Source organism: Emys orbicularis, chromosome 3 (genome assembly GCF_028017835.1).
Source record: "Emys orbicularis isolate rEmyOrb1 chromosome 3, rEmyOrb1.hap1, whole genome shotgun sequence".
NCBI classification, from domain to species: domain Eukaryota; kingdom Metazoa; phylum Chordata; order Testudines; family Emydidae; genus Emys; species Emys orbicularis.
In genome coordinates this window covers 133079698-133093299 of record NC_088685.1, presented here as the reverse complement: position 1 = coordinate 133093299, position 13602 = coordinate 133079698, and the positions used below count along the sequence as shown (strand labels likewise).

General features: G+C 49.1%; 1 protein-coding gene across 1 annotated transcript in view; it reads left to right on the top strand.

Moving 5' to 3' along the window:
- Positions 1 to 773: 773 nt before the first annotated feature.
- COG2 (component of oligomeric golgi complex 2) overlaps positions 774 to 13602 on the top strand; it is a 53161-nt gene continuing 40332 nt past the window's right edge. The window contains exon 1 of the mRNA XM_065401164.1: positions 774 to 938. Coding sequence (XP_065257236.1) covers positions 774 to 938 — 165 coding nt within the window. The remainder of the gene's footprint in view (positions 939 to 13602) is intronic.

Sequence of the window (13602 nt, the reverse complement as noted above, 5' to 3'; positions counted from 1 at the left end):
CTTTGCCCTAGTAGAATATGGTCAAAAATCATTGCCCTAAATTGTCTAGGACCAGAAACCTCATGTACGTTGGAGAACTGAACCCGAGTTAGGGAACCAGGCTAAATACCAAGGGTGGGCAATGCTTAATTTGTGCCAGGGCTGAACCCTGGCACCTCTAGGCTTGGCAGTTCATAGCCCGTCTGCTTGCTGCGTCAGTTATTAAAGTAAAAAAGTTTCTTGAGCCCCAGGCACCTCTTTCATTAGCTCTTAAGCACGGAAGGGGGTGAGGGGTGTTCACACTAGCCAGGCTAGTCTGAGTTCAGATCTGCTGCAGTTTCGCCCCGTGTCTGCACTAGCGCTGTACTATACCACTGCCCTCACACGTCTCGTTAATATCTGCCCCGCCGCGCTCAGTGCATCTCCTGCTGGGAGCTTTTGAACGGGACAGCAGCCACCCCAGCACAGCAGGGGAGGAGACGGGCGGGCCGCAGGGTGGTTTAATCCGCCTTGTGTGGAGGAAGACTGGCTGTAACATCCCAGCTGGGGCGCGCCTCTTGACTCAGACTCGTCGCGTCCCGCTCTGATCTAGACCCTCAGGGAACGGTGCAGGATCCTCCTCTGTCTCCTCAAGTTTCGCCGAATTCGGATTCCGAATGTGTAGACGTAGCAGTAGGGGCGGTGCCCCCCCTCGCTGCAGTGACGCCCGGAGCCGCTAGGGGCCGCGTTCGCCTGTGGCGGCTTCTCCCGACTCGGAGGCGGCGCCTCGTCGGTGTCGCGCCCGCCGCGTTGCCATGTTGGCGGAAGAGCCGCCGCTGCCGCCCGCAGCTCGGGGAGCCGGGAGCCGGCGCGGAGAGGAGGGGCCCGGGGCCGGCCCGCGCGCGGGGATGGAGGCGAGGGGCATGTGCCTGCCCCGCGGGCCCGGAAACCTCTGCTTCGACAAGGACGAGTTCATGAAGGTGCCGCGTTGCGGGGGGTGACCGGGCCGGGCCGGGCCGGGAGGCGGGGGGTCCCCCTGGGGCGAGGCGGTGTCCGTGGGGCGGCGCGGGGGTGTCTGTCCTTGCGCTGGCTGTGGGGAGCAGTCCGGGGGGGGGCGTGTTCCAGGCGTGAGCGGGGCCTGCCCGACTTCCCAGCGGCGCAGTGACGGGTCCCCTGCTGCCGGCCGGGCTGCGCAGGGCGATGTCTGGGGGCGGGTTCATCTCGGCCGGGCCCCCTGGGGCAGCTGGCAGAGGGGACAGGTTCCCACTCCTTTCCAAGGGCTGAGAGGGGGGAAGCTTGTTGTTAATTAGCGGATTTCCATCCCCGTGGGCTATGCATTAGTTCACCAGGCTCGAGCTGTAGCTTGGCTTGGGTGCTATTGCCTTGGGTGCCCTTCTGTAACCCGCCATGGGGCAAGGCCTGCTTCAAACCCTAATCCCGCAATCAACGTAGCAGCCCAAACTGTGGTGGCTTTGAGCACCCACAACTGAGCAATAGGCTGGTATGGTGATGGTTGTGGCTCAGTTAGGTAGACAGTGGAAGCCTAGAGCACTAACCTCAAAAGCTGAAGTCTGAGTGCTGAGATAGGCATCAGGTGTCCTACCTCTATTCTGCTTAGGTTTTTGTACCATCACCTGAGTGCCTTTCATTTAGTGCTTTAAGCAGCATGACTAATGTTTGTCACATCTTTGCTCTCTCATCCTCTCCCCTGGGGTGGAAATGTGTGTTTTGGAATTCATGTTTACATATATACACACACCCACAACACCCACTTTGCACATGGAGCAGATGCTGGGAATGGGTGAGAGGGGGTGGATCTTTTGATGATTACTTGTTCTGTTCATTCCCTCTGAAGCACCGCTGGCATTGGCCGCTGTCGGAAGACAGGACACTGGGCTAGAGGGACCATTGGTCTGACTCAGGGTATGTCTACACTACGAAATTAGGTCAAATTTATAGAAGCCGGTTTTATAGATATCGGTTTTATACAGCGGATTGTGTGTGTCCCCACATAAAATGCTCTAAGTGCATAAAGCCGGCGGACCGCGTCCACAGTACCGAGGCTAGCGTCGACTTCCGGAGCATTGCACTATGGGTAGCTATCCCACAGTTCCCGCAGTCTCCGCCGCCCATTGGAATTCTGGGTTGAGATCCCAATGCCTGATGATGCAGTGTTGCGGGGGGTTCTGGGTACATGCCGTCAAGCCCCTCCCCCTCCGTCAGAGCAACGGCAGACAATCGATTCGCGCCTCTTTACCTGGGTTACCTGTGCAGACAACATACCACGGCAAGCATGGAGCCCGCTCAGCTCACCGTCACCATATGTCATCTGGGTGCTGGCATTCGTGGTACTGCATTGCTACACAGCAGCAGCTAATTGCCTTTTGGCAGTAGACGGTGCAGTATGACTGGTATCCGTCGTCGTCGTACTCCAGTTCAATCAGAGGTACCTGGGCAGACATGCTTTGTCTCCTGGAGACTCAGTCCTGCCGGCAGTCCTATTGAACCGTCTTGACGATGATGGCTAGCAGTCGTAGTACAGTATCTTCTGCCAAGCACCCAGAAGATGCCGAGGGCTATCAGTCATGCTGCACCGTCTGCTGCCAGCTTAAGATGTAAAAAATAGATGTATTTATTTGCTTCCCCCTCTCTCCGTGAAATCAATGGCCTGCTAAACCCAGGGTTTTGAGTTCAATCTTTGGGGGGGGCCTTCTGTGTGACAGTTGTTTGTGTTTCTCCCTGATGCACAGCCACCTTTGTTGATTTTAATTCCCTGTATCTGTACGCCATGTCGTCACTCGCCCCTCCCTCCCTCCGTCAGATACTAGTTTCGCGCCTTTTTTCAGACCAGACGCCATAGCACTGGGATCATGGAGCCCGCTCAGATCACCGCGGCAATTATGAGCACTATGAACACCACGCGCATTGTCCTGGAGTATATGCAGAGCCAGGACATGCCAAAGCAAAACCAGGACCAGCCGAGGAGGCGATTGCAGCGCGGCGACGAGATTGATGAGGAAATTGACATGGACATAAACCTCTCACAAAGTACAGGCCCCAGCAATGTGCAAATCATGGTGTTACGGGGGCAGGTTCATGCCGTGGAACGCCAATTCTGGGCCCGGGAAACAAGCACAGATTGGTGGGACCGCATCGTGCTGCAGGTGTGGGACGATTTCCAGTGGCTGCGAAACTTTCGCATGTGTAAGGGCACTTTCATGGAACTTTGTGACTTGCTTTCCCCTGCCCTGAAGCGCCAGAATACCAGGATGAGAGCAGCCCTCACAGTTGAGAAGCGAGTGGCGATAGCCCTGTGGAAGCTTGCAACGCCAGACAGCTACCGGTCAGTCGGGAATCAATTTGGAGTGGGCAAATCTACTGTGGGGGCTGCTGTGATCCAAGTTGCCAGGGCAATCAAAGACCTGGTGATATCAAGGGTAGTGACTCTGGGAAACGTGCAGGCCATAGTGGATGGCTTTGCTGCAATGGGATTACCAAACTGTGGTGGGGCGATAGACAGAACCCATATCCCTATCTTGTCACCGGAGCACCAAGCCACCGAGTACATAAACCGCAAGGGGTACTTTTCAATGCTGCTGCAAGCCCTGGTGGATCACAAGGGATGTATCACCAACATCAACGTGGGATGGCCGGGAAAGGTACATGATGCTCGCGTATTCAGGCACTCTGGTCTGTTTCGAAAGCTGGAGGAAGGGACTTTCTTCCCGGACCGGAAAATAACCGTTGGGGATATTAAAATGCCTATTGTGATCCATGGGGATCCAGCCTACCCCTTAATGCCATGGCTCATGAAGCCATACACAGGCAGCCTGGACAGTAGTCAGGACCTGTTCAACTATAGGCTGAGCAAGTGCCGAATGGTGGTGGAATGTGCATTTGCACGTTTAAAAGCGCGCTGGCTCAGCTTACTGACTCGCTCAGACCTCAACGAAAAGAATATCCCCATTGTTATTGCTGCTTGCTGTGTGCTCCACGATATCTGTGAGAGTAAGGGGGAGACATTTATGGCGGGGTGGGAGGTTGAGGCAAATCGCCTGGCCGCTGATTACGCGCAGCCAGACACCAGGGCGGTTAGAAGAGTGCAGCAGGGCGCGGTGCGCATCAGAGAAGCTTTGAAAACGAGTTTTGTGACTGGCCAGGCTACGGTGTGAAATTTCTGTTTGTTTCTCCTTGATGAACCCTCCGCCCCCCTCACCCTGTTCACTCAACTTCCCTGTAAACCAACCACCCCACCTTCCCCTCCCCCCTTCGAGCATCGCTTGCAGAGGCAATAAAGTCATTGTTACTTCTCATTCATGCAATCTTTATTAATTCATCACACAACTAGGGGGATAATTGCCAAGGTAGCCCGGGAGGGTTGGGAGAGGAGGGAAGGAAAAGGACACACTGCAGTTTAAAACTTTAAAACTTTAGCACTTATTGAAGGCCAGCCTTCCCATGCTCGGGCAATCATCTGGGGTGGAGTGACTGGGTGACCAGAGGCCCCCCCACCGTGTTCTTGGGCGTCTGGGTGAGGAGGCAATGGGACTTGGGGAGGAGGGCTGTTGGTTACACAGGGGCTGTAGCGGCAGTCTCTGCTCCTGCTGCCTTTCCTGCAGCTCAACCATACGCTGGAGCATATCAGTTTGATGCTCCAGCAGCCGGAGCATCGACTCTTGCCTTCTGTCTACAAGCTGATGCCACCTATCATTTTCAGCCCGCGATTCAGCCCGCCACCTCTCCTCTCGTTCATATTGTGCTTTTCTGTAGTCAGTCATTGACTGCCTCCACGCATTCTGCTGTGCTCTTTCAGCGTGGGAGGACATCTGGAGCTCCGGGAACATATCATCCCGAGTCCGCCGTTTTCTCCTTCTAATCTTCGCTAGCCTCTGCGAAGGAGAAACATTTGCAGCTGGTGGAGGAGAAGGGAGAGGTGGTTAAGAAAAGACACATTTTAGAGAACAATGGGTACACTCTTTCACGTTAAATTTTGCTGTTCACATTACACAGCACATGTGCTTTTGTTACAAGGTCGCATTTTTCCTCTTATATTGAGGGCCTGCCGGTTTGGTGTGAGAGATCACTCACGCAGTGCCAGGCAACAGATTTCGGCTTGCAGGCAGCCATGGTAAGCCACAGTCTTTTGGCTTTTTTAACCTTCTTAACGTGTGGGAATGGTTTCAAATGGTAGCGCCCTCATTTCCCATACCAAGCACCCGTTGGGTTGGCCATTTAAAATGGGTTTGCAATGTAAAAGGAGGGGCTGCGGTTTCCGGGTTAACATGCAGCACAAACCCAACTAACCCCCCTCGCCCCCCACACCCAATTCTCGGGGATGATCACTTCACCCCTCCCCCCCACCGCGTGGCTAACAGCGGGGAACATTTCTGTTCAGCAGAGCAGGAACGGGCACCTCTGAATGTCCCCTTAATAAAATCGCCCCATTTCAACCAGGTGACCGTGAATGATATCACTCTCCTGAGGATAACAAAGAGCGATAAGGAATGGATGTTGTCTGCATGCCAGCAAGCACCGGGACCATACGCTGCCATGCTTCGTTATGCAATGATTCCAGACTACGTGCTACTGGCCTGGCGTGGTAAAGTGTCCTACCATGGCGGACGGGATAAGGCAGCCCTCCCCAGAAACCTTTTGCAAAGGCTTTGTGTGTACATGAAGGAGAGCTTTCTGGAGATGTCCCTGGAGGATTTCCGCTCCATCCCCATACATGTTAACAGACTTTTCCAGTAGCTGTACTGGCCGCGATTGGCAGGGCAAATTAATCATTAATCATTAAACACGCTTGCTTTTAAACCATGTGTAATATTTACAAAGGTACACTCACCAGAGGTCCCTTGTGTGCCCTCAGGGTCTGGGAGCACGGCTTGGGTGAGTTCGGGGGTTACTGGTTCCAGGTCCAGGGTGATAAACATATCCTGGCTGTTGGGGAAACCAGTTTCTCCGCTTCCTTGCTATGAGATATCTTCATTGTCTTCATCCTCATCTTCCTCGTACCCCGAACCCGCTTCCCTGTTGCGTGATTCTCCATTGATGGAGTCAAAGCACACGGTTGGGGTAGTGGTGGCTGCACCCCCCCCCCCCCCCCCCAGCATCGCATGCAGCTCCGCGTAGAAGCGGCATGTTTGCGGCTGTGCCCCGGAGCTTCCATTTGCCTCTCTGGCTTTGTGGTATGCTTGCCTTAGCTCCTTAATTTTCACGCGGCACTGCTGTGCGTCCCTGTTATGGCCTCTGTCCTTCATGGCCTTGGAGACCTTTTCTAATATTTTGCCATTTCGTTTACTGCTATGGAGTTCAGCTAGCACTGATTCATCTCCCCATATGGCGAGCAGATCCCGTACCTCCTGTTCGGTCCATGATGGAACTCTTTTGCGATCCTGGGACTCCATCACGGTTACCTGTGCTGATGAGCTCTGCGTGGTCACCTGTGCTCTCCACGCTGGGCAAACAGGAAATGAAATTCAAACGTTCGCGGGGCTTTTCCTGTCTACCTGGTCAGTGCATCTGTGTTGAGAGTGCTGTCCAGAGCGGTCACAATGAAGCACTGTGGGATAGCTCCCAGAGGCCAATAACGTTGAGTTCCGTTCACACTACCCCAATTCCGACCCGCTAAGGCCGATTTTATCGCTAATCCTCTCGTCGGAGGTGGAGTAAAGAAACCGGTTTAAAGGGCCCTTTAAGTCGAAAAAAGGGACTTAGCCGTGTGAACGTATCCAGGCTTAATTCGATTTAACGCTGCTAAATTCAACCTAAACTCGTAGTGTAGACCAGGCCTCAGTATGGACTTTCTTATGTTACGTTAAGGTGGTGAGGTTTATGGTGATCATAGGCGTGCGCAGCACATTTCATTAGGGTGTGCACCCAGGGAATTTTTTTTTTTTTAGGCGAACATCATAAAGGTTGGGGTGTGGGAGGGGGTGCTGTGTGCAGGAAGGGCTTCAGGGCAAGGGATTGGGGCAGAGGAGGGGTGTGGGGTGTATGAGGGGGCTCAGGGAAGGGGGTTGGGGTGCAGGAGGGGTGTGGGATGTATGAGGGGGCTCAGGGAAGGGGGTTGGGGTGCAGGGTGCAGCAGGGGGCTCAGGGCAGGGGGCTGGGGTTCAGGAGGGGTGCGGTATGCAGGAAGGGGCTCAGGGCAAGGGATTGGGACAGAGGAGGGGTGTGGGGTGTATGAGGGGGCTCAGGGAAGGGGTTGGGGTGCAGGAGGGGTGTGGCAGGGGGCTCAGGACAGGGAGTTGGAGTGCAGGAGGGGGGCTCAGGACAGGGAGTTGGGGTGCAGGAGGGTAGGCTGTTTGCAGGCAGGCCCGGGGCTGGGGATCTGGGCTCCCCCGTCCCGGCAGGCAGGCTTGGGGGCCAGGCTGGGCGCTTGGGGCCGGGGCGGATCGCAGAGGCAGCCGGGGCGGATCGCAGCGGGGCCGGGCTGCTCTCAGGGCTGGACTCAAGGCCGAGGGTGCCGGGCCGGAGCCCCCGAACAGCGCCGGGGAGCTGAGTTTGCAGCCGGACTGCAGGGGGGCCTGTGGGCCGGGCTCGCCCCCTGCCCCGTGCCCGCTGGCTCCCGGGCCCCACTTAAGGTGGGCTGGACTCAGGGGCGGCCTGACCCTCCCGGGTGGTGCCCGGGCCCCTGGCCAGTGCGGGGAGCCGCAGGCGGGTCTGGGGCCCTGGGTGCTGGAGGGGGGCAGCTGCCTTGGGGGGAGGGGGGCTGTGGCAGCATCCCCGCAAGCCCCACGGGCCACCTTAAGCGGCTGTGTTGGTGCTGCCGGGTGGGAGGCTGCCAGCGAGCACATGGAGCTGTTAAAGCAGCCAGCCCTGCCCTGTGGAAGGGGAGCCCGGCTCAACAGGGTGCAGGCCGGGAGCTCAGGGCAGGGACGGGGGGGTGCAGGAGGGGTTTGGGCTCTGGCCCGGCGCCGCTTACCCGCAGCGGCGCACTCCCTGCCTGCCAGTGCCCCACGCTGCTCACCACGTCCCCGTGCAGCCCCGGGGGGGGGGCGCAGCACAGGGCTCTGCATGCTGCCCTTGCCACGCCTCCAGATACCTCCCCTGAAGCTCCCATTGGCCGCGGTTCCCCGTTCCCGGCCAATGGGAGCTTCCGGAGGCGGTGCCTGGAGCAACCCCCCGGCCCTAGAGACATGGTGCCCTGATGGCCGCTTCTGAAAGCAGCGCGGGGCCTGCGGCACCATTGGGGGCAAATCCCGCGGGCCGGATCCAAAGCCCTGAGGGGCTGGATCCAGATCCGGCCCATGGGCATTAGGGTGTGCCCGGGCACACCTGGCACACCCCGTGCGCAAGCCTATGATGGTGATCCTTCGTTCCTGTGGGAGTTCATACCACAGTCTTGGGCTGGCCCCTGGGAAACCTTTGTCTCCTGGACACAAACTTCCCCTTTATTGTAGAAAGTTCCACTATGTCAGAGGAGTGAAGTTGTTGACCACCATCTTGTAGATAGTGGACCAAGCCCATTGAGTGTTTTGAAGATAAAGATTGAGACCTTGATTCTGTATTATTTGGGAAGTTAGAAACGATTGTTTTTCTCAGTAGTCGCTGCTTGTTTTTCTTTGGGACAACTTGTTCTTCACCCTTTCTGGGGTGATAGGGAGCGGGGGAGGGGAAAGCAAATGTTGAGAGGTGATAGGCAGAAGAACTTTTGAAAAACTTGAAATTGGTTTTCAGGATAACTTGGATAACTGAGATGCCCTCTCTGGGCTTTGCCCTCTGAATACAGACCCCTGGAATCACCCATGATGATAGCTTAAGCACTTTTTGTTGTGAGGGCAAACGAAGCCTGTTTGCAGTGTTGCCAATGTTTGCAATTGTATTTCCAGTCTTGCAATATTTGATGGTTTTCATAAAGCTCCAGCTCTGGGAGGCACATGATTATGTAAGAATCTCAGCTTCCATTTAAAAAAACTAAAAGGAAGTTTCTAGCCCTAATTTTTGCAGAGACAAACTTGAAAATGTGAACTTGGGTGTACCTTAATGACACAGAAGACAAATTAAAAGAACCCCAAATTTATTTTCACATTGCATACTTTTAAGCCAATCAAATGATTTTTGAACCCTTGAGGTTGGCAATACTGTTAAGCTTAAAAAAAAAAAGCTATCTGTATTAATTATAGTATAGATCACTGGTGGTTCTCTGCTTCTGTGTAGGCTAAAGGCCTTGGGTAGTCCAAAAATGCTAATATTTTGAGAACCCAAGAAATGAATGGTCAATGGAGATCGGTGTGTGTGAGGCTCTTCTTTGAAGTGGTGTGCAGAATGAAAAAGCTGGTAAACCACTAGAACAGATAGATTTGAAATATAGAAATTATTGTCAATTTTTGTCTAACCTGTTTTAAAATGAGTGTGTCAAGGAAAAACTAAGCTGAATCTACTACTTCGTTTGTTAAGTTTTGACTATATTATGGACTTTTACAACAAAAATTCTACAGTGCTACCGCCATTTCAGCTCTGTTAGTTTTAGAGTGGCAATAACAGACTTTCACTTTGGGAAAAGGGAGTTTTGGTTGGATTGAGCAATAAAATGGCAAATGAAATTTAATGTGGATAAATGTAAAGTAATGCACATTGGAAAAATATAACCCCAACTATACATACAATATGATGGGGACTAATTTAGCTACAACTAATCAGGAAAGAGATCTTGGAGTCATTGTGGATAGTTCTCTGAAGACGTCCACGCAGTGTGCAGCAGCAGTCAAAAAAGCAAACAGGATGTTAGGAATCATTAAAAAAGGGATAGAGAATAAGACTGAAAATATCTTATTGCCCTTCTATAAATCCATGGTACGCCCATATCTTGAATACTGCGTACAGATGTGGTCTCCTCATCTCAAAAAAGATATACTGGCATTAGAAAAGGTTCAGAGAAAGGCAACTAAAATGATTAGGGGTTTGGAACGGGTCCCATATGAGGAGAGATTGAAGAGGCTAGGACATTATAGCTTGGAAAAGAGGAGACTAAGGGGGGATATGATAGAGGTATATAAAATCATGAGTGGTGTGGAGAAAGTTAATGAGGAAAAGTTATTTACTTGTTCCCATAATATAAGAACTAGGGGCCACCAAATGAAATTAATGGGCAGCAGGTTTAAAACAAATAAAGGGAAGTTCTTCACACAGCGCACAGTCAACCTGTGGAACTCCTTGCCTGAGGAGGTTGTGAAGGCTAGGACTATAACCGGGGTTAAAACAGAGCTAGATAAATTCATAAAAAGAACAGGAGTACTTGTGGCACCTTAGAGACTAACAAATTTATTTGAGCATAAGCTTTAGTGGGCCCACGAAAGCTTATGCTCAAATAAATTTGTTAGTCTCTAAGGTGCCACAAGTACTCCTGTTCTTTTTGCAGATACAGACTAACACGGCTGCTACTCTGAAACCTGAGAGAAATTCATGGAGGTTAAGTCCATTAATGGCTATTAGCCAGGATGGGTAAGGAATGATGTCTCTAGCCTCTGTTTGTCAGAGGGTGGAGATGGATGGCAGGAGAGAGATCACTTGATCATTACCTGTTAGGTGCCCCAGAGGGAGTGAACCTGGCATTGGCCACTGTCGGCAGACAGGATATTGCGCTGGATGGACCTTTGATCTGACCCAGTATGACCATTCTTATGTTCTTTTCTATCAGATTTGGCGATGGAACTTTACTGCTGTTGAAAAATGAATGAAAAGAGCAAATTGAGTTTCTAGGGCTTAAATGAAAGTGATTGTGATTGTTACAATGGATGGCTTAGTCTGAGCAAAAGAAGCGAAACATGGGTCTAACAGCCCACTGTCTCAGGTGGTAAATTCATTATTTTATTGTAATAATTAGGAGAGAGTAAAGCACAAGTCTGCTTAGTGTATATTGACTTTTGCCCTGAAAGACACTTGTAGCATAGCTCTGTTCAGATCTGGAGTCTCTAGATTAGATGCAATTTTTTTTCTTTTGATTATTATTTATGTATTGTTTTCTGTTTCCAGTTGTGCCTATCAGTTGTCTAGGAGCGGCTGAAAGACTTTGCAGTACAAACATAGGCACAGCACTTAATTAATTGTTTAGTGTGGAAGGGAGGGAGGATTGTGCAGTATATGATTTGTTGGAAAGTACACCTCTACCCCGATATAACGCTGTCCTCGGGAGCCAAAAAATCTTACTGTGTTATAGGTGAAACCGCGTTATATTGAACTTGCTTTGATCCGCCGGAGTGCGCAGCCCTGCCCCCCCGGAGCACGGCTTTACCACGTTATATCCGAATTCGTGTTATATCGGGTCGCGTTATATCAGGGTAGATGTGTATGTATGGAAAGCAGCAAAAATTTTATAGGGCTAGTCTCTGAGCAGGTTTATTGGTTTCTGTGACCAAGGTAGGCCTGTGTATTAGAGGCATGGCTCTTTACAGTTCCTTATATCCATCTCGGATGGATATATCAGCCAGAGTATTTGCAGCTGTGCAACTGAATATCAGAAAATCCTTTTACTCTTTACACTACTCCTGACTACTTTCATTTGCTTATTTTTTGGATAAAGGTATGTAAGGTATTAGAATCCTTCTTAGGATGACTGCAAAATGACACTTAGGAATGCACTTCTAGGAGAAATACACATGAAGATGAGAAGAAATCACAGATTTGCGGGTAGATGTTAGATTTGGGGGTGTAACTGTAAATAAATAGTGTAGAGTAAGAAATATAAACTAGTTTTTAAGAAAAAGCTTTAACTTTTCATCTGTAATAGAGGAAACTTGAAACATAAATCTGTTTTAATTATTTTCCTTTTCTTGTCCATCTGATTGTCTGTTTTTGATGCTTGTGCTTGTAACTGCTTCCAAATGACATTCCTGCAGTGCTGTTTCTCAATTTCCTCGTACTTTATTCTTATCAACTTCTGTACCTCTCTTTCTTTCAGGGTGGATTGATTAAATAATTGATTTTAGTCATGTTTTGCATTTTTGCTTTTTAGTGATTTTCCCAAAGAAAGATTGGTTCTCATTGGTTGATAACCATTAAAACGTGTTGATTTGCAGTAAAATATAGCCTTAATTTGGTGCTTCTTTTTGCTAACCAGGAGAATACGCTACCTCTGTACACATTTATTTAAGCAATTCTATAGTTTAACTTTTTACTAGATGATGATTAATTTTTTATTTGTGACTTGGGCCAAGCTTTATTTGAATGGAAATCCATATTCAATTAAAATGAACAAAAATATCATTTTATTTCTTATTAAATAAAACTACCTTAAATGTGCTCAATATATAATCAAAAGGAGTTTATCAAAATGTGTTTTGCATTTAAAACTGATAGCTTTATTAAACCAAGGAAGTAATATCTGTACTAATGAACTGACTTGATTATTTCTGGTCACCATTATTTCAGGATTTTAGAACTAGAAGATGTCAGCCTCTTGCACCTAGTTTTTGGAAGAGAAAAACATGTTCTATTTTTGTAACTCCAAGTTAGTTTCTAAACTTTGAGCTAATCATAGAATTGAACTACAGTATTTGAATAAATTGAAATGAAGAACATATTTTCTCTTCACCTGCAGAAGAGGCTACTGCTTTCAAAAGCTGGTTTAGCACTTCGACAAACTCTGGTTCCAGGTGCTTAGCCAATGATTTCCAGCAGTTCAGTGGTCTGACTCTCTTTAAAACTTGGCAGGAAACATATGGACTGCTTAATATTATGTTTTGTCTTTCAATTTAAATAAGTTTAGGCATTAACACAGTGTGTCAGTTTCAAATTTAATTTTAAATAGGTTTGTTTTAAATAAATAAACCTGTATTTAATTTAAATTAAAGTGTAATTTAAAACATCCAATTTCAATAGAATATGTTTGCAGTGTTAGGTTGACCTAACTATGTCAGACAGGATGCAAAATTTTTCACAGCCCTAAGTGATGTAGTTAGGTCAATCTATTTTTAGGCATCGATTAGGCCTATATGTTGAATCACTACAGTCTTGTTGATTCTATACAGAATCAAGAAGTCTGAAGAGAACACAATCAACATCAGTAATGAAAATTTGTAGAATGTTGATTCGTGTCCTCTTTTGTCTGTCTGTGTGCACAGGTTTGTGTGTCCATTTTAATCATTTATGGTTTTTCTAGATTGAGAGTGAGAATACATTTGACTCTGGATGGAATGAACCTGAAAGGCAGATTCATATTTTCATGACATTTCCCTAGAGATTTCATAATCTACTGTGAAAAAGCAGCTTCAGCTTCTTTTCCATTGTCCTCTCACCTTCCACTGAAACGTCTTAATTTGATATTGATTTTTTTTTTTTTTTTTTTTGGTCATCAATCTGATTTCTCAGTGTTGTCTAGTAGTCTTGAGTGTTCTTGAAAATTGTCATCTGTTGGATGATCTCCATATCTTCGGTTTTCCTTTCCACCTCCTGCATCTTAACAGAAGCTTTGAACTTCTCCACTGCAACATGACTAAAATCAAACCTTTAACAAAGCCTGCTGAATGCTTAGCTACAAAGTGCAATGTGGCTTTATAAAAAAAGCTTCAGGGTTGAGCTCATACTTGTAACATATTTTCAGATAAATCCATGGGCAATTTAAAGCAGCAGTAAAGGGGTTTGGATAATACAGTACTGCAATACACATTAGAAGACAGTATCATCTGTCCCAATGAGTCTAGG